This window comes from Falco naumanni, chromosome 13 (assembly GCF_017639655.2).
Source record: "Falco naumanni isolate bFalNau1 chromosome 13, bFalNau1.pat, whole genome shotgun sequence".
In the NCBI taxonomy this organism is placed as follows: Eukaryota; Metazoa; Chordata; class Aves; order Falconiformes; family Falconidae; genus Falco; species Falco naumanni.
The window spans coordinates 28,816,942-28,844,601 of NC_054066.1; the positions used below are offsets into that span (position 1 = coordinate 28,816,942).

The 27,660-nt window shown below is 41.1% G+C and overlaps 1 protein-coding gene across 9 annotated transcripts in view; it reads left to right on the top strand.

The window, feature by feature from the left end:
* PLCH1 (phospholipase C eta 1) overlaps positions 1-27,660 on the top strand; it is an 85,595-nt gene that overhangs the window by 22,013 nt on the left and 35,922 nt on the right. For 3 of the 9 annotated variants that reach the window (XM_040613390.1, XM_040613393.1, XM_040613389.1), the window contains 4 exons: positions 17,479-17,625; positions 18,683-18,926; positions 21,272-21,401; positions 24,161-24,331. In XM_040613390.1, the coding sequence (XP_040469324.1) occupies positions 17,479-17,625; positions 18,683-18,926; positions 21,272-21,401; positions 24,161-24,331 (692 nt within the window). Of the gene's footprint in view, positions 1-3,635; positions 4,299-13,585; positions 13,918-17,478; positions 17,626-18,682; positions 18,927-21,271; positions 21,402-24,160; positions 24,332-27,660 lie in introns of those variants that run through there. The other 6 variants (XM_040613388.1, XM_040613394.1, XM_040613391.1 and 3 more) reach the window with 5 other exon arrangements.

Consider the following 27,660-nt stretch of genomic DNA (forward strand, 5'->3'; position numbering starts at 1 on the left):
GTCAGCTTTCCAAAGAACCGTGTCTTCATTAATGACAAACGAGTAGAGTTGATAAAGCTTTAATCTGATAAAAATGACAAGTTTTTCATGCAGCCAATATAAAGTTTTATTCATTGCTAGCTGACTTTTCAGGAGGAGGTTGTATTACGTTTAGGTCTAAGATTAAATCTGGATGATGAATATGGAGATGTTGTCATCTTATTTCATTATCTATTTACTGTAAGAGGTAGAAATTATTTAATCAGCTTTTCTTATTCTTTAGCAGAATTAGTCTTTGTACCAGTTTCCAGTGATTTTGACAGTGAAAAAGGAAAAACCAATGAGCCAGAAAACTAATACTCTTCTGATACTGTAATTTCAAAACTATTAGTTAAATCATATTCTCGTTTATTGGAAAATGAATACTTTGCAGTAGAACTTGCACTGTTGTGTGTCTGTCCAGTAATCTAAGCCTTGTGAGGTATGGTTTTTACTATTCAAAAACTTTCATTTTTGGCAATTTGGCAAAGGCTGACACTTTTGGTAATGCATTTTTCTTTAATTGTGAATGGGGATGCAGCAGCTGCTTGATACCACTGGCAAGTTCAGGTGCTGCCAGGCTGGGGCGGGGGGGAGGCGGGGAAGGCAGTCTCCAGTGTCTCAGGGCACGGGCAGGGCTGCACCACAGCCAGTTGTCCAGCAGATACCTTGGGCCGTGGTCACTCAGCCCTGCTCAGCGCGGGGCTGTCTGCCCTTGAAGGGGACCCCTGTGTGAGCTGGTGTGGGTACAGCCCTGGGGGGCCTGTCCGCATCCCATCCAACCTACAGCAGCAAGCATGAGGCCGGATTTTTTACCCTCAAATTACCGGTTCAGATTTACATGGCATACATGTATCTTCCATGCTTTTCAAGGGACTCTTTAGCTGCTTTTGTGGCCCAACAGACTTGAGCTGCCTGGGGAGGAGAGGCCTGAGCACAGCAATTCCTGCAGCTGTCTGTCTGTCCTGTTGGTTACCCGTTTTGCTGTGGGAATGTTGCTAGGTTATCCTGTGGGCTATTTGCTTGCATGGATGAGCTGGGAGTGCCTCGGTGGCAGGTTTAATCTATCTTTTCTTCCAGGGAGCTAAAAATATTGGTGTTGGTTGCAATTTTTTGTTGCAATTATACCCCAAGACAAGCCAGCACCACTTTGTCCCTCTGGCATTGCACAAAACAGGCCACACTTCCCCCATCTCAGCCAGAAGCTGTGAGCTGAACCATGGTGTATTTTAAATGAAAACATATCTGTAACTATGCATAGGAGAAGAATTACAGTTTACAGATACTACAAGAAAGCTTTAAATCCCCTTTTTTTTAGTGAAATTACAGGGACAGCGCTTTGATACTACTTTGTACCTGTACAGAGGTACTCAAAATAATTTCAGTGGTTCAACAACAGAACTTTTTCTTTGAACAGCAAATTAAGAAGGCTAGAAAATAATATTAGCCTGGGGGAGATGGATTTTGAGTGAATGAACATCTTTTAAATACATTTTACTGCTTTTGTAGCTGGAATTGTTAAAAGCTATTGGTGAGATGAGAGTTGGAGGATAGTTCACGTGTTTCTTGAAACCAGTGTAAAAGGTTGAAAAAACCCAGACTTTTAAGCATGCAAGGCATTGGCAAAGGTCTCCCAAGAAAGAGTAAGTAGGAAAAATAGGCATACAAGTGAGTCTGTTACCTTTCCTGCCAAACCTTATCTAGGGATTGCACAATACCTTGGAAACAGTAGTGACTGTTGTCAATATGTACAGTTGTGTTATGGTGATCATTGGTGTTAGTCAAATGCAGATAACAGAATAACAATTTCATATTTGGAAAGCTTGCTTGTCACCATCAGCTCTGAGACTTTGATAGAACTTTGCGTGCTGTGGCTCCGCAGAGTGCTGTGGTCCCTCTGAGAACAGGGGATGCATGTGAAAGCAAAGCAAACTGGAAGATGTGAGGGTTGCTTGGCCACTGCTTAAGTAAGTTGTAGGTGTAGTGTCAGATGGTATAAAGTGAACTAGTTGTCTTTTGACTTTTCCCTTTGCAGACAGTCAAACTCTGATGTAGTGTGTCTTCAAGGATGCACCAGTTTCAGATTTGATGCTGACAGGGCTGGGGATTCAATGCAAAACCTGGCTTGTCAGTGAAGAGTTGTCATGGTGATTTTTTTTTTTTTTTAAGTTGAATAAACTTAGAAGTATTTTCATACCATTTGGCATATGTCTTCTGAATTATACACAAGTCTTCGAATGTCTACTCTAATGTTCTTGCTAACCCATGCAGCATGCTCTAATTTCTAAAGCCATACAGCATTCAAGCACTTCTGTTTTTTAAAATGAGCTTTACTTTGAAGACAAAATAATAAGGAATGTATTGATGATTGGACAAGGTTTCTTACAGAGCAGCTTTGGTGTTAAAGATGCTTGTGTATAGCTCCTCTCGTTAATGGAACGACAGGAGTGTGCACTTACATTATCAAGTGCATCTGCTATATTGAGCATTAAACTACAGAGTGGTGAAGTTTATGTTTTGTTTTTGAATTGCAGCTATAACACATCAACTCATTTGAATGTAAAAGTATTGATAACTCTTTAGGGTCTTCAGAGTGAAGACTTCATCCATTAATCTTGTGAATGGAAGTGTGAACCCGTTGGTGCAGTAAAGTTGTGGCTGTCCCATTTCCCTTGTTATAACTGAGGATGAGTGACGCTTCTCTCTGCAGAGCATGGCTTCTGCCATGAGTGGCATCCTCAGCTGAGAGCGTGATTAGAAGCACAAACTTCGAGTGCAGCCAAGAACAATCCTACAGTGGGTCTGGAGGGTTGTTTCATTTTATAGGTTGCTAGATATAGTCCACACATATCTTGCAGTGTGCTGCAATCTATAGTGATGTGCTGACTATGGGAAGTCTTACTATTTGTGTTAGCCACAGATAAGAAATAATGATTTCTTAGTAAGCAAAATGTGTGAACTCAGCTTGTATCTTGTCTCCCATCTCACTGAAGTTCTACAGGCACGTAGAACTAAGAGGGTGTTTTTTGTTTTATTTTTCCCCCTTCTCAGTCACACTGTCTACCACGTAACTTTTTCCTAGTGTGCTCTAGACAAATTCTGTCCTCTTTTATTGCTGTCACAATCTTTGAGAATACAGCAGGGGATTCCTTTGGTGTGCTGATGTAAATGTCACTGTGTAAAAGCTAGCTGAATAGTGAAACAATTAGAAAATGCAATAAATCAGAGATGCGAAGCATTATATATGGAGCGTACTTTATTCTTGCCATACTTACCAGCACTGTGTCCCCTTGGGCTCTGTCGTAAGTGCGTGCAATCTATGCAAGTCTGAATGTTTTCTGCCCATTGTTCCACACTGACTATAAACCTACTGATTTCAGTATCACTGAGTTGCTTAAACAAGCATGGTATTTAGCCAGTAGCATGGTGATTTATTTATTTTTTTTTATAGCTACTGGGAGAGTTAGTGCTCATCATCTCACAGGAGACTACTTGTTCTTATGAAATCAAATGCTCAGTGATGCACAGACTGAACCATTTGCATGCTTTGTACTCTAACTGGCCTGATTCTGCAGAATGGCTGTTTCCCCTCAAGTTAGTGACAGACAGGAGGAGGGGGCAGAAAACCTAGGGGAAAGGCGTGTGGTCCACAGAGGTTCTCTCCTTCCGCCTCGCAGAATCTCGTGGCTGCAGATGCTGGGAGTTACTTTGGAGTGAGGATGGTTTTTCTCTTCTGCATTCACCCTGCGTCACTCTCCCATTCTTTAACAGAAGTATGGTAATCCGTTCCTGACTGGCCTCCCTAGGTGCCAGCAGGATTTTCTTGCACTTGCCTGTAGAGCTCTTCTTCCCAGGCGTTACAAACGCTTAATGCCTGGAGCATCTTAATCGCTGTGCTATGCATGCACGTCTCGTACCAAAAGTAGTTGCTGCTCCTGCATTCCCAGAGCAGCAGCAGCACAGAGCAGATGCTTCCAGCTTCCTTCTTAGGCTGTGCTTTTTGGTTTTGAAGAAAGTTGCCTAGTATTGTCTCTGGATTTGTGTTTTCCTGTCTCTGCGTTATGGATCATGAAGATTTCATTATTCCTCGTAAAGAGCAGTGCTGGCAATGTTCTCCTGTACTTCTAAGGATTGCTTTCCAAACGTTTTAGCTCTGGAGAAATGAAGATTAAATTGAGGATTTCCTGCAGTGAGAATTTCTATTCTACTCACCAATAATGCATGAGTTACAAATTTAATGGCAGACCTTGAAGTATATAAAAATTTAAGTCCAGAAAAAGGTAAGGATGTTTGAGTTTGGGAATTACTATAGGAAGAGCTCATAACGTTTCTGGGAAGTGCTTATAGAAAAATCAGGTAACTTTATCCTTGTGATTGGTAAGTTACATACAGTATTTATGTGGACACTATTAGCATGAAAAATGTATATATCTATCTCTATTCCTGAATATTGAAGAGGAAAACGTGGTGTTTTGTTATTGACTTGAAAATACTTTTCTCCATGAAAACATGTGGATTGTATGTGAGATACTGCTCCTATGATATGGATAAACTGCACTTGTGCTTTATCTTAAATTATTACAAGTGTATTTGCCTTTAAAAAACCCTATTCTTGAGCTTTTCATCTATTGGTCATTTAGCTGTGGCATAGCTCTCTATGGAAAAGAGTTTCTGTGGTTTTTTTCTACTAGCACTTATAAATACTGTAACACGTATGCAAATGATGTGTGAAATTCTGATCAAACAGCACTAGATGAGAAATATGTGTCTCTTCAAGATTTGTAGAAGGATTATACAAAAAAGGGAGACATTTTGAACTTTCTTCAGTAACTTGTAGTTTATAATGTCTGATTTTGCTCAATTTAAGTCAGTGCTGGATGGAAAGTGGTAATTAGTTTAAGCTGCTTAAGTGGATATGGAGTATATGCTGTAGAGGGGAGAAATAATGGTAGATAAAGTTTATTTTTGTATTTTACTCATCCTTAATGATGCTAGGTTATGTATTTTTAAATAAAAACTTACAAAATACATTCGGTGAAGAGCTGGCTTGTCAGAATTGGGTAGTTCAGAAGACATTTTCTGACAAGATTATCTATAATTTAAAAACAAATAAACTAATCTAAACTAAAGCCACTAAAAATTTGAGATACCATTTTGCCCACTATGAAGTACATTAAAAAAATGAGGGGCAGCGTTTGGGGATGAGATATACTGATATTTTTTTTTTCTTTAGCATGGATGATTTCATAAATATTTTTTAACTAGGAAAGTTACTGGACATAGACACAGCTTTTGTATAAGAAATTGAGGCTGTTTAAATAAAAAATCAGTTATTTGTATATCCTCTCAGGGAAGGGCCTCCTATGTTGGAGTTGGTATGCTACAGTGCCAAATACTGTATTTTTATTTTGGAGGTTTTGGTTACGCAAAACTCTACATTAAGCTTTGATGCATATGGTTAGGTAAAGGCAACCAGGTGTTACTCCATCTGCTTTCTGAGACGCAGAAGGTAATGGATATGTCCCCATTTAATAATTTAAGAGAGAGAGACTTATTTGAAGGGGGGTTTTGGAACAGTCCTAGAAGAAAAGCATCAGGTTTAATTTTTGAGGCTTGTGTAAATATACGTCTATGTTTAGACAAACACATTTCATACCAAAGTAATTGGTGGCGAAATTCTGTTTGAGGTCATTTTGCAGTCCCTTTTCCTTAGCGAGATATAATAGCAACTGCCAAATTTGTTAGCCTTTGTCAGTTAGTAGGACTACGGTTTCTCGGGTGGAAGCGGTGAAAGGATGCAGAAGTGAGTACAACTCAGGGTCGCTTGGGTTTGGGTTTGGCCGCTTTGGTGGCATTGCAGCCGTGCATGTGGGGTTGAGGCTGGGCTCCTGGGGTCCCCCTGCATGCAGGAGGGGTGACAGAGCACTACGCAAGTGTGGCCCTTGGATGTGGCATTTTCTAGGCGTGAATATATTCACATACTTAGATGGTGGAAGAAGGCAGGGTGCCTGATCTCCCTGTTATTCAGGCTGGGGATTACTTTAGCCTTCTGGCACCAGTACCAGCAGGATCACACCACTCACACAATTTATGCACGTAAGAGTGCTTGTCCGATAGCGCCTGGATAAAGGGGTAACTGAACAAGTGGGTGCTGTGTGTGCTGTCGCTGGCCGACCGTCTGACTTGGCTCCGCGATGAGTGCCTGCAGGAAGCAGAGGTTCCGCACCTGCCAGCGGTTTGGCTGTAAGTTCCTACATGACTGTAAACCCTCATGAACAGGAAATGTGCTTGTGCTCTGAGAGGTATTGGCAGTGGGACATGAATGGGCATGGTCTAGTGGAAGGTGTGCCTGCCTGTGGCAAGGGGAGTTAGGGTGGGCTTTAAGGTCCCTTCTAAATCAAACCGTTCTGTGATTCTCTGGCGTGGGGGGAGGGTATGGACTTCCCTTGGTTATGGGGTTTGGGTCCTTGGCTGATGAGCCGTGGAGCTTTGTAGTTATCTTGTTGTTACTGCTTTAGCAGAACACAAAGGTTGCAGTCAGTACAGCTAGGCAGAGAAACAGCAATGAAATTGCATTTCATTCACAGGGACTGTTGCAGCAGCCTTCTTTAAGGTCATTGATTAGTGCTTCTTCAGGACTTTTGTATCTTTAAATCTAACCAAGCGCCTGTAAAACAAGTATAGACTCTAGAATAGTAAAGTGATTGTAAAGGAATTAGTTCTGAACAGCATGCTGTTCTGTGTGGGTATTGAAGGCACCAACCTCCTTCTGTGAAAAAGTTGGTCTTCCACAGGTTTAATTCCAATAATAGTTTAAATCTAACACGGTGTTATATGCACTCACAATAAATTAGCATTGCATATAGCAGCTTTTAAAGGTTTAAAGCCTTTTGGCTTAAAAGGTCATTTGGTATGCTCTGAGGATGTTCCCTTGTGAAGTGAAATGCCTCACCTGCCAGCCTGAAAAGAATGTCGCTGTGGGTCCCTTCCATGGCACCAGTGAGGTTTCAGAGGATGCTGGAGCTGGATGCTGATGGCTCCATGAGAGATACCTAACCTGCTGCTGCAGAGCCAAGGGTGGGGTAGACCAACTAGTAACTAGGTTATGTGCTTGTTAACTACTTCGTATTCTTTTTGTGTGTGTGCTTATGAATTAAATATGCTCTTGTTTCAATGAATCTACAGAATACTGTCATCATGTGAAACTGAAAAGGTTCTCAGAGTTTGCTGAAGAACTATGTCTTTCTAAAACTATGTGGCATAAACTTAAACTCTTAAAGTAACTCTTTCACTGCTTTGATAAAGACTGAAATGGCTAAATGCTATGTTGGGATCAGCATTAAAGGTGTCCGTGTTGTGGCATACAGTAGCTGTGTGCAACCAGGTGTTGGTGAACACAACTTCCTGAAGCAAGTTTGCAGCTTTTTCCAGCACTGAGCTTACCTGGAAGAAGAAATGCGTGTGCGTATTTTTCCTCTTTACCATACATTTTTGAAGTAGTCCCTTAAGAAGCTCATGTCTTAGAGGACAGCCTGTTAGTATGCAGGCAGCATTTTGTGCTTCTTGGATGACTGAAATTAAAGTTATGGGAAACCATAAGCTGACTTTTTTATGCAAGGAAGGAAACCCAGCAGTAGGTGAGGAAATTTGTGCCTGTTCTGCATCTGGTTATTGGTATCCTCAGTAGTATAACAGATAACTGGTTTGGAGGCATTTTCGTGTTACCAATAGAAACATCGATCAGCATGAAACTCGGATGCACAAAACATCATTATTTTTGGTAACAAAATAGCTTTGGTCTTTGAGACTGTCAATTTGTTGTCCACAGATGACTCGCTGTCAGTGAATTGCACCAAGGTAATTTGAGAACAGAACAGATAAACATGTCTTTAGCAAAATGATGTTTCTGAGGAGTGTGAATAAATTAGTTCATATCGTCAGTTGCACTGTAGTCTTCATTCATTACTTTTAAAGGTTAATTAACTCCACCTTCAGTTCCACTCTGCTTTTTCTCCTCCTACTCTTTATTCGAGCCCCAGATGTGGATTTCTTTGGCAGACTGAAGGAGAAGCAATGCTCCCTCCTGCCTAGCTGCTGTCACAGCCCAACGTGACAAGCGTGTTCCAGGTCCTGGGGACTGGATCCTTCTTCCACCTGCTCCATCCTGCAGCTACAGCTGCTCTTCTGCCCTGTGATTTATTCCCCTCACCAGGCTGTGATGCTCTGCAGGTGCCAAGATTGCTCTGACATACTGCCATTTGCTGATAAATCTGCAGACAGCAGAATTCACTGTTTGTGCTGAAGCTGGGGCAGTTTACCCTCTGCACACCACCTGTGCAGGGGCAGGAGCAAGCTTTATGAAGTGTGTTCTGGTAGGGTTTTTCTATTTTAGTGGTGGTGTTGAGGTTAAGGAGGGGTAGGATATAAAGGAATGGCATTGTGGGGGTTTTCTTCGGGGGGGAAGGGGAAACGAGGGGATCTGACCCAGGTCAATATGTTGTGAGAATTGTATTTCACTGAAGTCCTGGGTATTACTAAAGGATCAAGGAACAGGGATGATATTAAATGCTGTACAACAAAGGCAGGCTTAGAACAAGACGTGCTTGGTTCTCGGGCATATGACCCTTCTTTATGTACTTACTGATTTTTAGAGGGCAGACAAGGGATTCTGGAAGAGAAAGAGCTTATGGCTTATTGTGGTTTACTGTTTTCCACTGTGACCTCTGCATCCAGAAGTGTAGGTCCTGGGATGCCTTTCAGACTGTTCTTTATTGGTCGCTGTGAGGCCTCAAAGGAGGAGCTGCTGTCTTAACACTGCTGAGGAGCATGCCCAGGTGACTTAGCCCCTCTGGGTGGGTTATTGCTGTCCTTTCTGGTAACTGAGCAAAAGCTTGCCTAGCTAAGGGGAGACACTAGGGTTTCCTTTGCGGATGTGGCCACACATTCAGAACAATGTCTTGTACTCTGGTACATAACATGCAAATGGTTATGGCAGGATGAGGATGCTGCCCAAGAAGCCAAATGCCTCTCTGCCCTTTGTCTTGAAGCCTGCTATGGAGGCTGTCACAGCAACGTGTACAGACCTGCCTACCCATCCTCCTTGTTGGCAGGTGTAGTGGAAACTGGCCCTCCCCATTTATTCTTCTCTGCTGCTTCTTCCACTTGCTCTGTAGCATTGTAATCAATTGCTGTGCCCTTGCTGCCAAGGGATCCTCGCACAACAGTGAGGATTAGGATGTGCAAGCTTGTTAACTGTTCTTGTTTAATAATTCTACGTTCTTGTTCACTCTGTTGATGTGACAATGTGTTTTGGCAGTTACCCATGTCTGTGGTTCAGTTATTGTGCTTTTAAGTGTTGATAAAGGACTAATTCCGTAGTCTTACTGGAAAACTTACAGTCCTCAGTCATGCTGGGTCGCAGTGGCACCAGAGCTCTCAATGAACAGCTTTGCAGTGTGTTTCTGAAGAAAGAAAGGGAGATCTCAGAGATACTTATTGTATTTCAGTAACATTTCCCTGGAAGCTGTCACAGTCAGTCTCATGGCTCTGTGCTGGCAGGCAGTGGCCTGTTGAAGGTGCTTCTTTACGGGTAACACTTAGAACTGGGGTCTTGAAGCCTTCTGACCACCCAGGACCTCAGGATGCTTCAGCAGTGTGTCTGGTAGGACTGCAGAGAAGCTGCACCTGCAGAACGATCTGTTCATCTGCTGCACTGCTTGAATGAAATTTGGGCTAATTCCTTGAAAATAATAATTAGAAGTCTGCTGAGCTAGCATAAGGCCAGTACCCTTGGCCAGAGGTGGAAAACACACATTACTCTTTTATCCGGGGATTGCTCTCATAGACTTCAGTTGCTATACTGAAGTGTAGTTCTCCAAAAGGGGTTCATAGGCCCTGTCAAAAAGGTGCTGTCCTAGCAAGTAATTTTTTTGCATTGCACAGTACTCTGTAAAAGATAGTTTCACTGTAGGAACAAAACTTATGATTAAGGATCACTAAAACTCTTCTGGGACTATATTGTAGTGTCAGGTCTTTGTTTTGATGCGTCTGGTTGCTTTCTGATCTCTAAGTGCAAAAGAGGAGGGGGCCTCAGTCTGGGAGAGGACTCTGGGTGCTCCCATGGCAAGAATAATTACTGTCAAGGACCGGCTGTGGTGAAGGCATATAGCAAAAACCTTTCGCTTGTAACATGGAAGTGAGTTAATTTGAACATCCTAGAAGCATTAAGCCAGCAATTTTAATATAGTAGCCTGCAACAGCAGTTACTATGAAATTTGTAGTACTCAAATGTAACTTCTGGAAGCTACTAATTCCAGCTTCTTGTTTTTGTGTTTTGTTTGTGGTTTTTTTTTAAAGAGAAAAAGACAACACCAAACAGTTCCCAGACCTACAAAGCATTAAAAGTGTGCTGATAATTTTGCTTGGCTAGTTTTTTTTGCTTTTATTTTCCCTTCTGTCTAGTGTATGGTTTTGTTCTCAAGCTTCACCCCTCTTTTTATTTGCATTTTATTTAGTGAATTTACAAGCATGGGTTGTTTTTCAGGTTTTATGATTTTCATTGATTGTAACCCATTCAAAATTGTTTTGAGTAGTCATTGTTTGTATTTAGCTGCTTGTTTTCATTCCTCCTGGTCTTGAAGGCTGAAATGAAATACCTGTGCACTTTTCAGCTGGGCCTTGCAAGGACTAGCATCAGTCTTTGGGGTCTCTGCTAGTTGTGTGTGACTTCCTCAAGGACTTCTGGAGTTTTGCAGAAGTGTGAGAGATTGGCCATCTCATGTCTGTGAACTTCACGGAGCTTATCATTAAACCCACTGTAAGAAGCTTAATGTAAAGTTCTGTAAGGTTGGAGCAGTTGCTGCAAAGCAAATTAAAATCTGGCATAAAATATGAGATACAATTATTAAGAATGGCCCTGACTGGGGCTGTGAATTCCCCCAGACCTGCATCTGTGGTCTGTGCTCTCCTGGGTTTTTTGGCTGTTATGTAACAAAACAGCAATCAACAATTTGATGACATTAGTGGTAAGCTGCATGGCGTGCTGGATATTAGTGCTGTTCTATGGGATTTAGATAAAATGTGCTCTCTGGGGGATGGAGGTAGGGAGTAAATGGCTTTTAATGGCATTAGTGTGAAGGCGAACTTACAGCATACTGATGGTGAATAAATGATGCAAAATAGGGTGATGAGAAATGTTCAGACAACTGAGAATGTTGGGGGTTTCTGGTGGTTTTTTTTTTTTCCTTTTTTTTTTTTCTTGAGGCAGGGAGTGGTGATAGCATGTAGATTGTCTTCACTACTTGGATCATGAGGGTTTAATTGCCTACTGTTCTCTAGTTCAGGGGTGTGTGTGCTTTTTATTTTGCATATTTCTTCAGTGCCTGCTTCTGGGAATGTGCACCTCCGTCAGTAAAAAATGGAATCCAGGAACGTGATTCCAGCGACAGGAGCACACTGTGACTTCTTTGTCAACCATCTACTTTTTGTATAACAGCCTCACTTAAGAGTTCAGTTTCTGGAATTTTGGTGTCTTTAAATCTGAAAACTTGACAGAATTACTACGGTGGCATTTGGGGGTTTAAATAAAGTAAGATAAACAATGCTTTCGATAGCATAGGAGCAGTTACCCTAAGGTGAAGTGTAGGATCCTGTTGTGGTTCCCGGGGTAGCGCAGTATGGTGAATCAGGTGTCTGCAGAAGTCCTGGGAGTCCTGGGTGGCGGTAGCGGGGGTTTTGGCTCTTCCCTCTCTGCAGAGGAGAACCAACAATATACTCACAAAGTATACAGTAAAACCAAAATTACTGAAGGTAGGAGAGAAGAGCAGATGTTGCAGTTGAAAAAGTAACTTCTGTGTTTTATGGGTTTCTTTTATCTCCTTAAGCTTAATGTTGGCTTAATGCAGTTGTTGCATATAATTTAGAAACACAGTTTATATCCTCTTTCATAATTACACTTCTCGTTGTTTGGTAACACTCTTTATACTTTATTTAATCTTTTTGTTTCGTCAGACAGCTGTAACATTTAAGTCTGTAAAAGCAAGACAGGAGACCAAGCCTTTTTTCTTTTGATTGCACTTTGAAATATTAACTTCTTAACACATAGTAGTATAATGGGGAAAAAATAAGAAAGAACTGGTTTTGTGGACAGCAATAAAAATTGCTTTAGTCTTTCATTAAAAAAAAAATCCATCTCACTTCAGTGGTGCAATCTTAAAGAGTCAGTTGTAAGACACTGTTCCTAAAGCTATTAAATATATCTACATTCTACTGCATTTGCTAAGGGCCAGCTGTATTAATTTTTACTAAGGGTTTGCTGTGAACACTTGAGCTGTTTGCATATAGCAGTTGCACATGCTGCCCCTTGCAAAAATAGGTTTTACTGCCTGTCCTGAAATTGAATGAATAACTTACTGTTTAAAGACCTGTGTACATTCTCTAACGGCTTTCTTGTGCTATCTCACCAAAGCTGACGGAAATGTGGGTGAGGTTAGGCTCAGGGTGAGCTGAGTGCTAGAGTGGCAAGAGGCTGCTGTGAGTAAACTTAGGACAAGCATGGAAGTTTAGTCGAAACTTTGCACGTGGCATGTGACTTACTGCACAGGACCCGTAGAGTAAAGTGTGTGGGGCCTTGAGCTTTTTTTTTGGTGGTTGGTTTGTTGTTGTTGGTTTTTTTTTTTTTTTTGTTCTGGTAGTCAACATCACGTCTTTGCAAGTAATGGTTCTTTGAAGGCAATGGTGGAAAAAAGAATGCCTTTAAAGCAGAATCCCACTGAAGGTGGCTAAAAATAGGGAGATAAACCCTTGTTCACCCAAAACACCCTGTATTCCATCAAGATTTTGCTGCAGGCTTTTGGCAATAGAGTTTTGCTACTAATGGCTAGGTAGTAGTATTTTCTTTAATAACTAAAACCCAAAATATAGCAGCAAAAAAATCTCAAACCTGTTTTTGCTGTTGCTTACTTTCAGGGTTGCATGACTGAAATGAAGGGTCGGGGAAGAATCAGGGCTGAAGACACAGCAAAACCAAGGATTCAGGAGTTGGGGTAACCCAGAAAACCTTGGTGCAGCATTGGCTGTTGTGTGTGGGTGATGGGGGCAGCTGGTACACGTAGTGTCCCAGCCAGTGTCCTTTGGGTGCCAGTGCCACTCCTGCATGGTGCCTGCCTGTTGGCTCTGGTTGCAAACTGACCAATATTTGTATTTTATCTTGAATGAACATGTTTTATGGGGAGTGGATGTTTGTTTTACTGCCGTGGTGTGCCCTGCATATCAAAGTGCATTTCTGTTTTACTGAAAGTGCTGCCAGGTATAATGTTTTAATTCCCTACACATTTTCCTTCTAGTATCAGCTAAAAGGTCCTGTATGCCTTAAAGGCTTTGTGGTAAAGCACAACAGCAAGCAGATGTGTACATTGTAACTATGACTGTTGAGAATTAAACCAAGTTAACTGCAGGCTATTGAAAAATAGGGCTTGTACAGGGAATGGCCGTTAAACCTGTGAACAGAGCTGTAACTTTTTGCAAGAGATTCTTGCGGGGTGCAGTGCTAAGCTATTCCCTGGTTATTAAAGACCTGATTGCACATGGGGATAGATTAGAGCAGAGCTGGACGGAAGGTAGCGTTGGCTGATTTGGGGCGGATTAGAGTGCTTTTTGAACATAAGGCTGCGTACGGTTAGTGGTCAGAGTTCCAGCTTAGTGTTCCCAGGCAGCAGCTTGATTTATTCAGCAGCAAGGAACAGTGTTGTCAGGTAGAGTAAATAACATCTGCCTAACGTGCAAGATTTTAAGTAACATCTGGACTTACAGGGGCTTGGATGGCTTTCCTCCTGGCTTCAGAGGTCTACCATGTGCTGGGGAGTGTGGCTACTTCAGAAAAAGTCCAGCTGGCACAGATGGGTTTGTATCTGGTTTACCATTTAATAGAGCAGCAGCTCCTTCTGAAAAGGAGATATGTGTATCACTAAAAATGTTTATCATTGCTTGAACTAAAAATTAATAAATGCTCTCTGACTTGAGGTGTGTTTTGCTTTAAATGGTTATTTTGAGACGAAAAAATAGACTGGTATTTCAATATTATTAAAACCCATTAAACTACAGGATGTCTGTTAGAATGATTTTAGGCTGTAAAGAGTAAGTGCATAATTCTAGGAACAAGTGACTGTAGTTTTCAGATTTTTTCCATTTGAAAGTAGAGCTTTAAATATACAATGCATAATAGCTTATTTGAACTTCCAGATTAATTAATTTCTTCTAGTAGCACATAAACTATATTGTATTCTAGTCTAACATAGTTTTCAGACTTTGGCCAAAAAATGGTCAGTTAGTCCTCATGTTGGAAAAACACCATATAATGGACACTATGTCTTGCTTTCTCAAAATTTTAATATGCATCTGCATTGAGGAGCTGCTTCATTTACTTAGTATTCATGGTTTATATAGAGGATTAAATGTTTTTCTGAAACCAGTTTTCCTATTCCTTAGTAAAAGTGTTCTTGAATTGCTCTTCTGGAGCTTTATTCTGGACTGCCTGTGTTCAATAACTTCAACTTATTCAGATGCTAATATGCGGTGTCTCTCTTTTGTGAATGTCTGGCTAGAGACTGAAATTAGCATATTAGGAATAGATTTGCAAAAGACTTTTTCCTTTGTCTGCTTATATTTTGTGAATAGCTTAAAGGAGAGGATGGTGTTCCTTGTAAATGGTTTGCAGAGTTGAAATCCAGTGGGCCTATAATGTTATGGTATTCTGTTACCATAGTCCATTTTTTAAAGTGGATTCTTTCTGTTACTAACACCTACACAGTAGGGATGATGCAATGAACTCTTACACGTTTACTGTTCTTCTTTAAATGTTTGCATTCTGCTGGTATATTCTTGAAACTGGAAAAGTGCAAGCAGAAAAGATGGTGCTTACTTGGGCACTAGACTCATTGCAGATGGCATTTGAGAAATAGACAATGCTGTGGAATTTGGCAAGAACTGGATTTCTTCACTGTTCTTTATTTGTGGAGGGAAAAAAGTCTTCTAAAATCTATTCCATGAAACTTTGGTTCTGAAGTCTATCTGAAAACGTGTATGTGAAATGCATCTTTAACAATTACAAATGTGAGGTAGAAATGTTTAGGCAACTGAAATGTTGAAGAAGAAACTGGATTGCCTTTTATGTTGTGTGTGTGGTTTTGGTTTGGGTTTTTTTATTGTTTTATTGCCCACCGTGGTTTTGTTGCCTGTAATTGTGTGGCCCACTTTCTGCTTTTCTTATGCTAAAGAAATGTAGTCGTCTGTCTTCTGCCTTTTGCTAGCTGTTCTCAACATCTTAGTGAAATCAGTTTGGGGTTTTTTTCTGACGACTGAGCTGATGAGAATAGGCTTATGTGACTAGCTATTTTTGTAAGACTTTTATTAATAAACTGATAGCCTTAAGTGCAAAGAAGCAGATTTTCTCTGTTGAGTAGCTTGTTGCTAAACCTCTTCCTGAGCTAAAACCCTGTTGCAATCAATCACTCTGATAGTGAAATAAACATGCATGCAGTTTGTGTGCCAGGCTAATGTAACAGTTCAAACTTGTATATCCATGCACACTGGTAGGACTTTTTCTTATGGAGAGCCTTATTTCTGTGCTGGAGGACAGTTCTTGGTGGTTAGGTATGAATCCAAGGCAAACTTGATCTAAACTCAGTTCTAAGGTAAAAGACTGAGTCTGCCAAGAGAAGGGGTGTGTGTGTATGTATGTAGTAAGTTTTAGAGACTTATTTTTGCTTCAGTTAACCTATCTTTCTTTAAGGTTCTGAGTTTTGCATTCCTTGTGGTGTAAAGGCTTGTCTTCCTGGTATTTTGTGCATCTTCAGATAGAGGTTAAAACCGCCACAGTCAACATGTGGATACTGTGTAACATCTATTTTTGGCTTGATTTAGGTCACTTTTCTGACTCATCCTAAAGCGCTTCCAAATGCACCTGTTCATTTGAGGGGGCTGATGATTCAGGGAAGGCCATATATTTATGGACTTAAAGGGCAATTTATTGCACTCGTGCGCACCTGTGGTGCTTTCAGAAGAGTTTGGTTCTGTTCAGCTCAACCCGAGTCCTCTCATTCCTCCAAGAAAGACAACTACTGAGCAAAACCACGGCTTCTGATGCAGTTATTTGATATGAAGTTTGGTTTGCCAATGTCTGTTGTGTGAGGGAGCCAGGGGAAATTGGTCCAGCAATGACGGCTGTTCAGCCGGTGTTTGACTAATGTTTAGGATGCTGCTCTGACTGCATCAGACCAAGGTGCTTTGGAAGGAGCAGCAGGCTTATACTCCTTCACTGATGGCCGCTGGGTTTTGTGGCTCTCTGCTGGAAGATGTGTTCTGGCCATGCTTCTGCCGTGGAGATGAACTGAGCCGGGCCACGACATCTTTTGGTGTATGGGAGCACTGTGGTGTTTCAGCTGGTGCTGAGTCCACTGCTGCTTGTGCTGCTTCTGCCACATGCTGTGGGAACTAAAGAGGTGTCAGGAGCTGAGAAAATAAATCCTAGCTCTGACAGAGGAGTGGGAGGGCATATTAGTCTTTGTCATGATACCAAGAGGAGTACTGAAGAGAGCAGTGGTGAAGAGAAGGCGGCTGATAAGAAGAAACAGAGACAGACCAAGATAGTATTTGGGAGCCAGCCAGAGTGTAAACAAATCATCTGGGAGGTGAATTTGGACTGATACGAGTGAGGAGAGGCTGTGAATGGATAAAACCAGGAGAAGGTAATTTAAGAGCATGGATATAAACTGAGATCAAGAGACAATCTTATCTTGATCCTAGTGTTTGGAACACTGTAGGAGGGAAGATGTGAGATGAAATGGAAGAGACCAGTGTATTTTAGTCAAAACAGACAAACAAAGCCTTATGGTCCTGGATGGGTGGATGAAGGGAAGTCATCACAGTACGTGCTTGAAATTTGGTAGCAGGATGGAGAGGGTGTAAATGTGTGTGGTAGGGAGGAGGGATTGTATGTTTATAATTCTATTAGCAGTTCTAACAGTGTCAAAAGCACAAGATAGAAGCTGAAGGATTATTGAGCCCGGAGGAAAGTGGAGTTTGAATGCTAATCTCACTATTCAAAAAACTTGCAGAGTACTGTGGTTTAAAATTACAGTACTATGTATAATAATATAAAAATATTTAAATGAGATGAGCGTGGAACAACCATAAAATAGTTTCCTTCAACATATGGTAAAGTTTTCTTTGCCTCCTTTGTTGTGAAGGTGTTTTGATAGATGATTTTTTTTTTTTAATTTTCCTATATGGAGAAGCTAGTAGTGAAGAAGAAGAAAAATAGTATGTCTCACACAGCAATTACTAGTTTCTGTAACTGAAGGTAGAAAAAAAATTGTATATGCTTGGCAGATGTTGGAAAGACCAGTAAGTTATTTTATTAGTGGAATTAGATAACAGTTTAATTTATTCTGTTCTGCTTTACAGTCGAAAGATGCATGAGTGTTATGCAGTCTGGGACTCAGATGGTTAAGCTGAAGAGTGGAACCAAAGGGCTAGTTCGGCTCTTCTACCTGGATGAGCACAGGACCTGCATCCGATGGCGACCATCCAGAAAAAGCGAAAAGGCAAAAAGTAAACTTTTACTATTTCTTTCACTTTCTGGGGCAGTTCTCTATTAGACTGTGAATTATAGAGGGATCAATTAAATAAATGCTTTTTGATGCTTATTTTAAATGTGATGCGATACTGAAGGTTTTCAGGAGTGTGAGTAGAGTTTAACCACCTACTAAAAGTTCAAGATTATGAAAGGAAAGGGAGTGTAGTTCAGTCACATGTCAACTTTTTCCATAGGTTTATATGAATTGTGAACAAACTGAACAAGGACTTGATAACAAACTATGCTGGACTCTTTTTCAATGTGAACATCACAAATTTAAATATAGAACCTAGAAAATTTTAGACTGAGGTTTCTTAATACTAGCCGTAATAATTTTCTTTAGGCATTATTACATTTTGAGGTTACTGTGTAGCAATATTTCTCACTGAAACTGTTCCTGCTGCACTGTTTTAAATTGGAAATTCAAATTAGTGGTTTATTGAATAAAATAAGGAGTAGAAATTCACAGAACTGTCCCAGAGGCTTGAGATTAAAAACAAGGAGTTGCGAAGGTTGCGGATAGTGACACTTGATGGTTTGGGGCCAGTGTATGGTGGCTAAGAGCTGCTGTGTTGAGCAGCATAGCTGTTAGGTGCCATCGCACTGGGAGCCATGTTACCTTAGCACAGTGATGGGTATCCCTGTCTTCCTGCTGTAGAAAGCACAGCTGTGGTGGGAGCAGTCACTTTGGAGCTACACAGCGTTTCACTGATAGATGGAAGACACTTGGTATCTGTCTCCATGCTCCCCTGTGCATAGCCTACAGTCCTCTGACATAGCTCAAAGAGCCTTGCTGTAACCTTTGTGTACCTGCACTGGCCTGCCTTCAAGGCAGCTGTGCTGTGCATGTGGCACGGCCAAAGCAAGGATAAAACTAGGAATCAAAAAGCACTTTTGGATTTCAAGATGTAATATTAAAAAAAATAATAATTAATGACTCTTAGCCTGAATAATTCAGAAATGCTAAAAACAGAAAGAAGTTGAGTGGATATCCAAGCATGTAAATTGTTGTTTTCCCTTTTCCTCCCATAGTTGTCATCGATTCCATTTACAAAGTCACTGAAGGTCGGCAGTCTGAAATCTTTCACCGCCATGCAGAGGGGAACTTTGACCCAAGCTGTTGCTTTACCATTTACCACGGCAACCACATGGAGTCACTGGATCTGATTACATCTAACCCAGAGGAAGCTCGCACCTGGATCACAGGACTGAAATATTTGCTGGCTGGAATAAGTGACGAGGATTCGCTCGCTAAGCGACAGAGAACACATGATCAGTATCCTTTTATGAGCCTGAGCTCCAGCTTTTTATTCATTATTTCTGGCTTGTTTTTTAGTGACTTAATCATAGGGTGTCCTTTCACCTCCTCTTTGTGACCAAAAACCGTGCCACTGATTGCAATGGAAACTTGAGAAATGGGTTTGATGTGGACACTTATGTGTGCAATAAAGTATCAGCTGTGCCTTAGGAACTGGATTAAACTGCATTGAAATCAGGGGATAGTCTTGCATTTTGTGTAGTGAAATTCTTATTGAAGGGTCAAAACAGTAATTTCTAGTTATCTTAATAAATACTAACCTTGGCATGATTTCAGGATTTCTGTCATTTTCTACTTGCCCAGCTGTGCTTTAGCTATTCTGCTGCAAATTGCAAGCTCCATTAGAAGGCACTGTTTACAAGATAGTGCTAATTGTTAGCCTCTGCACAGGTGAAACCTAACATTTTTGGGAGTCTTTTAGTAAACTGACTCGTAAGTCCTGGCCATCACGATTTCTCTTGGTTAGCGTATGTCAGACATCTGTATGTACTTCTCAGCCTCCATTGATTGTCAGGAGCACAAATCTTCAAGGCTCCTTAAATGTTTGTTGTGGGCAAGTAACCAAAATGAACTTCTTGTACAGACCATGTCCATTGAATATTTTCTTGATGTGGTTTCTTTCACAACAGGGCTGACTAGTATGTTAAATACAAAGAACATTTACAATCCCAAAGCAAGCCCATGTTGATTAAAACTGTAACTTCTGCCACACAGAAATCTACGGTGGTCTCTTGTAAATACTCCTCCTGGAGAATATACATACTTAAGGTATTTTTAATTTATATTTTCAGTGTTTAAATCTGATACAAGATAGGCACAGATTCATTTGGGGGATATATTGCATGCTCTGTTTGCACACATACTCAGGTTGCTATATTTATCCACGACTTTTCCAAACTGTGCATATCTGCTGTATGTTCTGTACTGGTGAAACATCACTTCCAAGTCTTGTTTGTGTTATCAAATGTGGCAACTGGGAGACTGCAGACAAAATGACCCTGTACCAGTTCCACATAGTGTAAGAACTTGGCAAAATCTGCAAAGGGATATATGTGCAAAGAAGGGGTAAAAGGTACTGGTTTGAAAGTGGAGACCTTCAAGCTGAATGAAGGGAGAAGTGGAAGACGATATTGGAGCAAGCCCAGCAATGCTGGAAAACTTAAAAGAGTACATTCTCAGAGGAGAAACTAGTAGCAGAAATGAGTGCACAAAGGAGCTAGTACTGTGAACCTAGTGGTAAATAACTGCCATAAACCAGTACCAATTTTAAGCATTTGAATGAAACTGGAGCAAGGGCAAGGGGGAAAAAAACTGGTTCAGTGTCACTTCAATCCCATGTAAACCTGTAGAACATCCCCCAAAAGGTTATATTAGAGATGAGCCATATGCTGTGTGAAGGATCACCTCTTGTTTTCTGAATTTGACAGTTGCTAGCTTTGTTTGGTGCCATTTTGCCCTTTGAGGGGAGAAACAGTAAATGCATAAGTGCTACTCATTTTCTCTATGCAGTTTATGATTCTATTGAGTTGTTGCTGTCCTGTGGAAGTTGTGGCACAAGGTGAAGGCAAAGATATTGGAGAGGAAGTGGTGGACAAAGTAGTTGTCCAGAGATGGAAGAGTTACAAATACACGGATGAAAGAACTGTGTGGCAGTCTTGGAGGAGAGAGCTTGGAAAAAACAAGAGGGATTAATTTTTAATGAGGTTCTTATGGAAACCACAGGGTGATGATAATGTACTTGGGCTAATTTCACAGTGTCTTCCTTATTCCATCCTCTTGCACTAGATTAACATCATCCCTGATCCAGGTGGCTATTGAGCTTGATTCCTTTGAGTCACAAAACCATTGGTCCTCAGATGTAACAGTCTTAGTTGCACCAGGCAGGAGGTACAACAGCAATAGCACATTGCACCAGAAGGTGTATAGTAGTAAAAATGCTTTGATTTGACATCAGTGTGGGGAGAATGATGTAGATAGTGCCAGATCTTTGCCAGCATAGACTTTATTTCAGTGTACCCCAATAACTCTTAATATAAGCTGTGGGAAATGTTAATTCAATATTTTACCCAGAGGCACTGGCTTGAAAAAGACATGTTTGTGAAGGCTGGACTGAATAATGCTCAGTTTTTCTCCTGGAAGATGTTAAGGTCCTCTGCTAAGGAGGATTATCCTCCTGCCCAGAAGAGCTGGGGCAGGGTCTTGTTCTCCTGAGTTCAAGTCTTGTCCTTTACTTGCCCAGCTGTGCTGCCTTTCTTCTCTGTGAGGAAATCACCCTCTTGTACCTTTCTTTGACACGTTTGTAGCTGGGTCAAACAGACCTTTGAGGAGGCTGACAAGAATGGAGATGGCCTGCTGAATATAGAAGAGATCCACCAGTTGATGCGTAAACTAAATGTTAACCTGCCCCGCAGGAAGGTCCGGCAGATGTTTCAGGTTGGTGGCCTCTAGCACCCAGCGTTGTTGTGGTAAGATAGTGCCAGTTATGGTCTAGAAATAGATGGATCCAGAACAGGATCTGTGAGTTGGGACTTAAAACTCTGTCCTTTCCAGCACCTCACAGTCTTACCTTTTTGTAGACAAAGATGCATCAGAATGTTGTTTTAACAACATGAACCACATAGAAGACAACAGTACTTTTTCTGCATTATTGTTTTCATCTCTCTGAACTGGATTGTTCTATGCTGGCATTGATGGACAGTGAAGTTACTCTGTTTCTATTGAAATCATTTTTCATTTCCTTTATGGAAAAGTATTTAACAGAACTATTAATTAAGATTTTTAACAACTTCCTCTTACTTAGCCAGACTCAATGTTCTACTTCTGTCAGTTATCATTTTCCACCAGCCCTAGTGTTTACTGTAGGATAGGAAAGATAAGCAAAGGACACAATGGAAGCCAAAATAACATTTTCTTAAATCTTCAAAACCAGTATCAGCCAAAAGCTGGTTTGCTATAAAACATGGGAAAGTTGAAGAATCTTCCATGGTCAAAAGCTCTTTGTTAGTCTGGCATAAAATCTGCATTAGAGATATATCTATGGAAGATCAAGTTACTCCCCAAAGACTTGTAGCGTGGAAACTGGGGGGGTTGTGCTGTGGAGGTGAATTTGGGTTGTACTTGTTCCTGGAGATTATAAATGTCACTGAAGATTTCTACTAGATGTAAAATAATTTAAAATCCCATTTGACACCAGATAGCTAGGAATTATTTTCTTCTCTGCTTAGTTGCTGTGATCTGAGTTTATAGCTCAGATGACAGACTGCTAAACAAGAGGTAATGAAATGCGGCTTCCCGAGATCCTTGGGTTTTGCTGATACTGTTGACTGCTGCAGGAGAGCAGAGAGTTGTGAAGCCATGTATCGAAAGGGGGGGGGGGGGGGGGGGGGGTGGGAAAGTTCTGTCTGCACTGTTTAAACTGTCTAAGAATGAAGTAGGGCACTCTAGCAGCCATTGTCCTTTGTATAATCAGAGGCAGTTTTTGGTTTAAAATAAGCTGCTTTACGTGTTTTTATTTTGCTGCTGTTGCTGCCAGCCTATACCTGAGTTAGTATCCTAGAACTCACAGGCATGGTTAAAGTTATTAAGGTTAAATATGAAAATTGTAGAAGGTTGGTTTGCTGTTAGTCATTCAGGGCTCAATCTTAAAGGCCTTACCCCATGAGCAGTGCTTTGTGCCAGAAAGCCCTAGGGACTTCCAGGGCTTAATGCAGGATTAAGGGAGTAGCCAAGTAACTCTGGGACAAATCCTCACCCCTATATTTAGCCACTCTGCACTGTTCTTCCACTTGGTCTGCTCAGGTGGTACTGTTCGTGTGACTTAGCGTTATGGTTCTGGACATGGCACAAAGCCTGGAGGAGCACCTGTGGCTCCATGGGGGTGGCTAGGCTTATGAAGCAGTCCAGGTCCTGCCTCTGGGAGTGGAATATGGGGCTGCTACTTGTGTGTGTGTGTACTAGAAGTCGCTGGTATAAGGATGGATTCCTGTTCGAAGATATGCTTTCAAGTTCAGTAGATTGCTTTATATGAAGGGAAAATAAAATTGGATCTTTGGAAAGAAAAACAGGCCAGAGATATGGTCATTGCATCTGCTATTAGACTAACTTCTCTTCTATAGAAGAAGTAAGGCTGGACACCAATTGGAAGAGCTTTCTTGAGAAGGAAGAAGTGGTAGCCAGATGAGGATGCCCTTTGTCTGGAGAAGAACTTGTATTTGGTGTACCGCTGCAGAGGCAAGCCAAGTTCAAACCCAAGTCAGTGTTAAAAGGACTCTGCACAGAAGGTGTTCTGATCTGGACAGAAAGAAGCACCATTTTTAACAGAACATGACTTTGGAATGGAAGGGGGTTTATAACTACAAAGAAAAAAACATATACAGCTATCAACAAAGGACGTTATTCATGGGAACAACAGCATGTTTTTAAATGTTCATTTCACTTTGTCTCCATTATTTGCTTACAGCCTCAAACTTAGCAAGAGTTGTAGCTTCCCTGAAGTTTGTTTTTTGTGGAGACCTACCTAATGTTTGACAGCAGTTCTCCAGAATATATTCTTTGTTTTGAAAATCCAAAGCAATCCTCTTAGGCAGGTGTTCACAGTAAAAAGATTGTATTAACATGCGTTAATACTGTTTTCTTCTATTCCTACCTCTGAGGATGAACAAAAACTACCATCAAGACTGCGGCTATTGGGCTTATATTTTTGTGTGGAGTTGTACTGCTGCTGCAGATCTCCCCTCTACAGAGTGCTGACAGGGTTGAGAGTGTTGTAGTTTGAATTAATATACATTTAAGACTGCAATATTGAATATGTTAAAATGTCAGACTTTGTTGTTAGAGGAAGCCACAGGGTGAAATTATGTTCCTTGCCATGTTTTAATCCAGGATAACTGCAGGGCATACAGGAGAGTAACAGAGATCAGAATAAAGCCCAGGGGGGAGCCTTTTTACAAGGGAAACGTTCAAAACTGAAGATAGGGAACCTGTGGTTTTGGCATAGTAACTGTTTTCACAAAAAAAATCCAGCAGGTGGTATTGTAATTTTGCTGTTATTTTAGCCTACTAGGATTTGTGTGAACAGAATCTTGCAGGCTAAAACTTATTAAATTTCTGTTTACGTATGTAAATCCTGTTTTGCTTTGTTCCCTGAAGTCAACTCTGTTTAGCATGCTTACTTGAATGTCTTTACTTCTTAGGAAGCAGACACAGATGAGAACCAAGGAACCCTAAATTTTGAAGAATTTTCAGTGTTTTACAAGATGATGTCCTTACGTAGAGATCTCTACTTATTGCTCTTAAGCTACAGTGACAAGAAGGATCACCTCACTGTTGAAGAACTTGCTCAGTTTCTAAAGGTGGAACAAAAGGTATGAGAATACTATGCATCCATATATATGTACATATAAATACATTCAAGTACAGGGAAATAATTTTATGGAAGAGTTTAGCTTGGGGCAGGGGGATAAAGCACAGGTTTTGTAACAAAAAAGAAGTCTAAATACTTCTAGTAAGTTTGAATTCTTCTGGACACTGGTAGAAGAAATGCAAGTGCAGGGTAATATTTTTTTTGTTTTTAATTATTTGTTTATAATGGCATTTAAAATTCACACTTTTTAATTACAGTGATTATCATGTGTCTTAGCATGGTTGCTTCCTCTTGCATAGCTTGTCTGGATTGTTTCTTGGTGTGGTAGGGGGATGTTTATATTTCCAGGAGATGCCTTTTGTGAGTAATGATCTTGGCAGATATGCACTAAAATATGATGATATGTGATATGTTTTAAGGCTAGAAACACATGACAAAATAAGAAGAGCAAACTATTTCTTATTATCTACAAATGGCTTGCATGTGCTTGACTTAATACGGTAACACATCAAGATGAATCTTTGTGTCCGCATATCCTTTCCTGTAAGCAAAGTTGAATCCTGCTGTTATATATCCCAAGTTCTTGGATATATAGATATATAGAACTTGGAGTTCCCAAGTATCAGTAGTAGTAGGAGTAATTATAAGCACTGCTGTTTTTATTGTTAAGACAGCAGTTCAAATATTGACAAAGAAGAACCTCTTATACCTGGCCTAAATCTCTTATTAAATTTTAAGGAAAGATTATACTTCTGTGATGTAATACAAAGATGGATATTGCACCAACATGGCTGAGGTCCAGGATTCTATCCTTCTTTTCCCCCTCCCCCCCCTTCTGCCGCCTTTCCCAATTTTTCTTTAAGGAAGTCTGTTTTCCTCATACATGTGTGGGACTTGAACATTGCACTTCTATCTGAAGTTTCTCAGAGAGAATCAACTGGGAGAGATGAGGTCCAGGGAACCACAGGAACACACACACCAATAAGGAATTTAAAAAACAAAACAAAACAAGCAGCATAAGTAACTCAAGAAGCAAAGTTGGGTCAAGATCAGAGATTTTTCCCCCCATGTGCTTAGGAACAAACTTGCTGACCAAAAAAACGTATCTCTAGGCATTCCTATATATCTTGCTCCAGTAGAGTTTTTCATGCCCATCTTGAAAGAGACTGGGTTACTACAAAAATTGCCTGTGGAACCCATGGAGACAACTTGTATACTGGACAGTGAGGAGCACAGAAGGAACCTTGCGATCTCTAGGACTCATGTTTGCTTCTGGCAATTGGTCCTTGGATGGTTTGCTCACTCTGTGTGTCCTTGCAGAGTGTTGTTCCAAAACAACCTCAAAAAAACCCTGTAACATCCCAACCTACTTCAGCTTCCTGGGTGTAGATGCTGTGTTTTGCCTGCAATCATTGGATAATCTCCTGTGCCGTTCTGGGATCCTGCCTGCAATGGCTGTTTTTTCTGAGTTATCCTTAGTATAAAATACCAACAGTCTGTGCAGGTTTGTTGCTGAATTTCCCTCTGGCCACTGTGGCAATTCCCTGGCATGTATAACTCCCTGGTTCTTTCTTCTTTCCTCCCCCTTGAAACACAGAGCATTATTACGTCACTGATCTTGCTGTAATAGCCTCAACACACAGATTCCTGCAAGCAGTCTGGTCCTGGCCAGTCTGTTAATTACAGCTTGAAAGCGCAAAATGTGTTTGTCTTTTTCCCATTAAACTATTTCTCTAAGATTTTTGAGCTCACTGATTTTCCCTTTGTTTCCTTTTTAATCACTGCCTTTTATTTGGGTGCCCTTCAGTGGAGCACCCTTGACAGCAGCAGCAAGGTTGATGCTGATGGGAAAGCAAAGAAATGCATGTTCATGGAGATGCTGAAGTGCCCAGGTTCAGCTGAAGAGCAGTGGTATGAGAGGGCACTCAGGGACCTGGAACAGGGAGAAAACCGTGTGAAAGAGGCAGAAGAGCTGTCTTTGTGGGTGCACAAGGATATTATTAAACTACCGATGCAGCAGAGAAAACAAGTTGACTGTCAAGTCTGGCATACTGCATCCTCTTTTGTCTACACACTACTCAAAATGTTGCATGTGGACAGGGCTATCTGCTATAAATGCTTTGCTCAACGTTATTCCCAAAACAAACAATAGAAAGAGTAAAAGCGCGATCTGTAGGTGAACCTCTTGGCAGTGCAGTATAGAAGTACCTTGCACTTTCTTTGCCTCTTTCCTCTGTTTTTTCCACTTTCCAGTATTAACGGTATTAGAGCAGATTTATCCTTAAATGTTTTCAGAACTCAGAGGTGATAACCATGTCCTTGGGTAAGGCAAGATTGTCTTCAAAAGCTGATGGTTCAAATCATAATGCAGCTCTCAGTTGCCTTCAAGCGAACAGCATTTCATTTTTGCTCTTGTCTGTCTGCTTGGAAATCTGTGGACAGTCTGTCCAACTCCATCTGCTACTCTTCTGGCAAGACTTTTAAATATTGTGCAGCCTGAGGATAGAACAAAAGGGGGTTTTGTTTTCTGGGGTTTTTGTTAACTTGCTAAGCTGGCTGCTTTTTTAAGGAGAGCTCCCCGTTGCCTTTACCCTAGAGCTCATGAAACAGGTTACTTCTGCTTAGGTGGAAATTGCTATTATGTGTCTATTGAAATTACAATTATACAACCTCAAATGCAAGAAGAGCAGAAAGGCTGTTTTCTGGAATGACTTCTGGTCCTGCAGTCCTCTTAGCACAAGTGGCGTGAGGGAGGAACATCTCTGGATGTGCAGTCATGCCTGCATGCCTGAGTGTTCTCCTTTTGGGAATGTCCTTTCTTAATAAACTAATTTAATTGCCTGAGTTGGTCCTCCCCAGAAACTTATTTGCTATAGCTTCCACAGCAGGATCTCCAGGCTCTTTTGACCGACAGAGCTTGTCTCATACTTGCCTTTGAGTAGTGGGGCTTGGGTGAATTGGGCTCAACAAACAGTCTTCCCTGTTAAAGAGCAGCTCTGCAGTTGCTAGCAGTTCTGGACCTGCATTGTAGTGTGAGTGGCCTCATTCTGCCCTGGCCTTGGGAGCCCTGTAGTGATGCTGCTGGAGTGTTGGGGGGGTCAGCCAGCCTGCACCTGTTGTCTGACTGCTGTCTGTTCTTCCCTCCTCCTTCATGCCGTATCTGTATCACATCAAGTGCTTTTATTTCAGTCATAGCAGAGACCTTTTCAACTCTTCTGCTTATGGTTTTATGCAGTTACAAGGCTGACTTGGTGTCACAAACCTGAAATGTTTAGTTTTGGTTTTCTGAGGGTGAGGTTTCCTGTGTGCCTGCTTGCCAGCTGCTGCCTT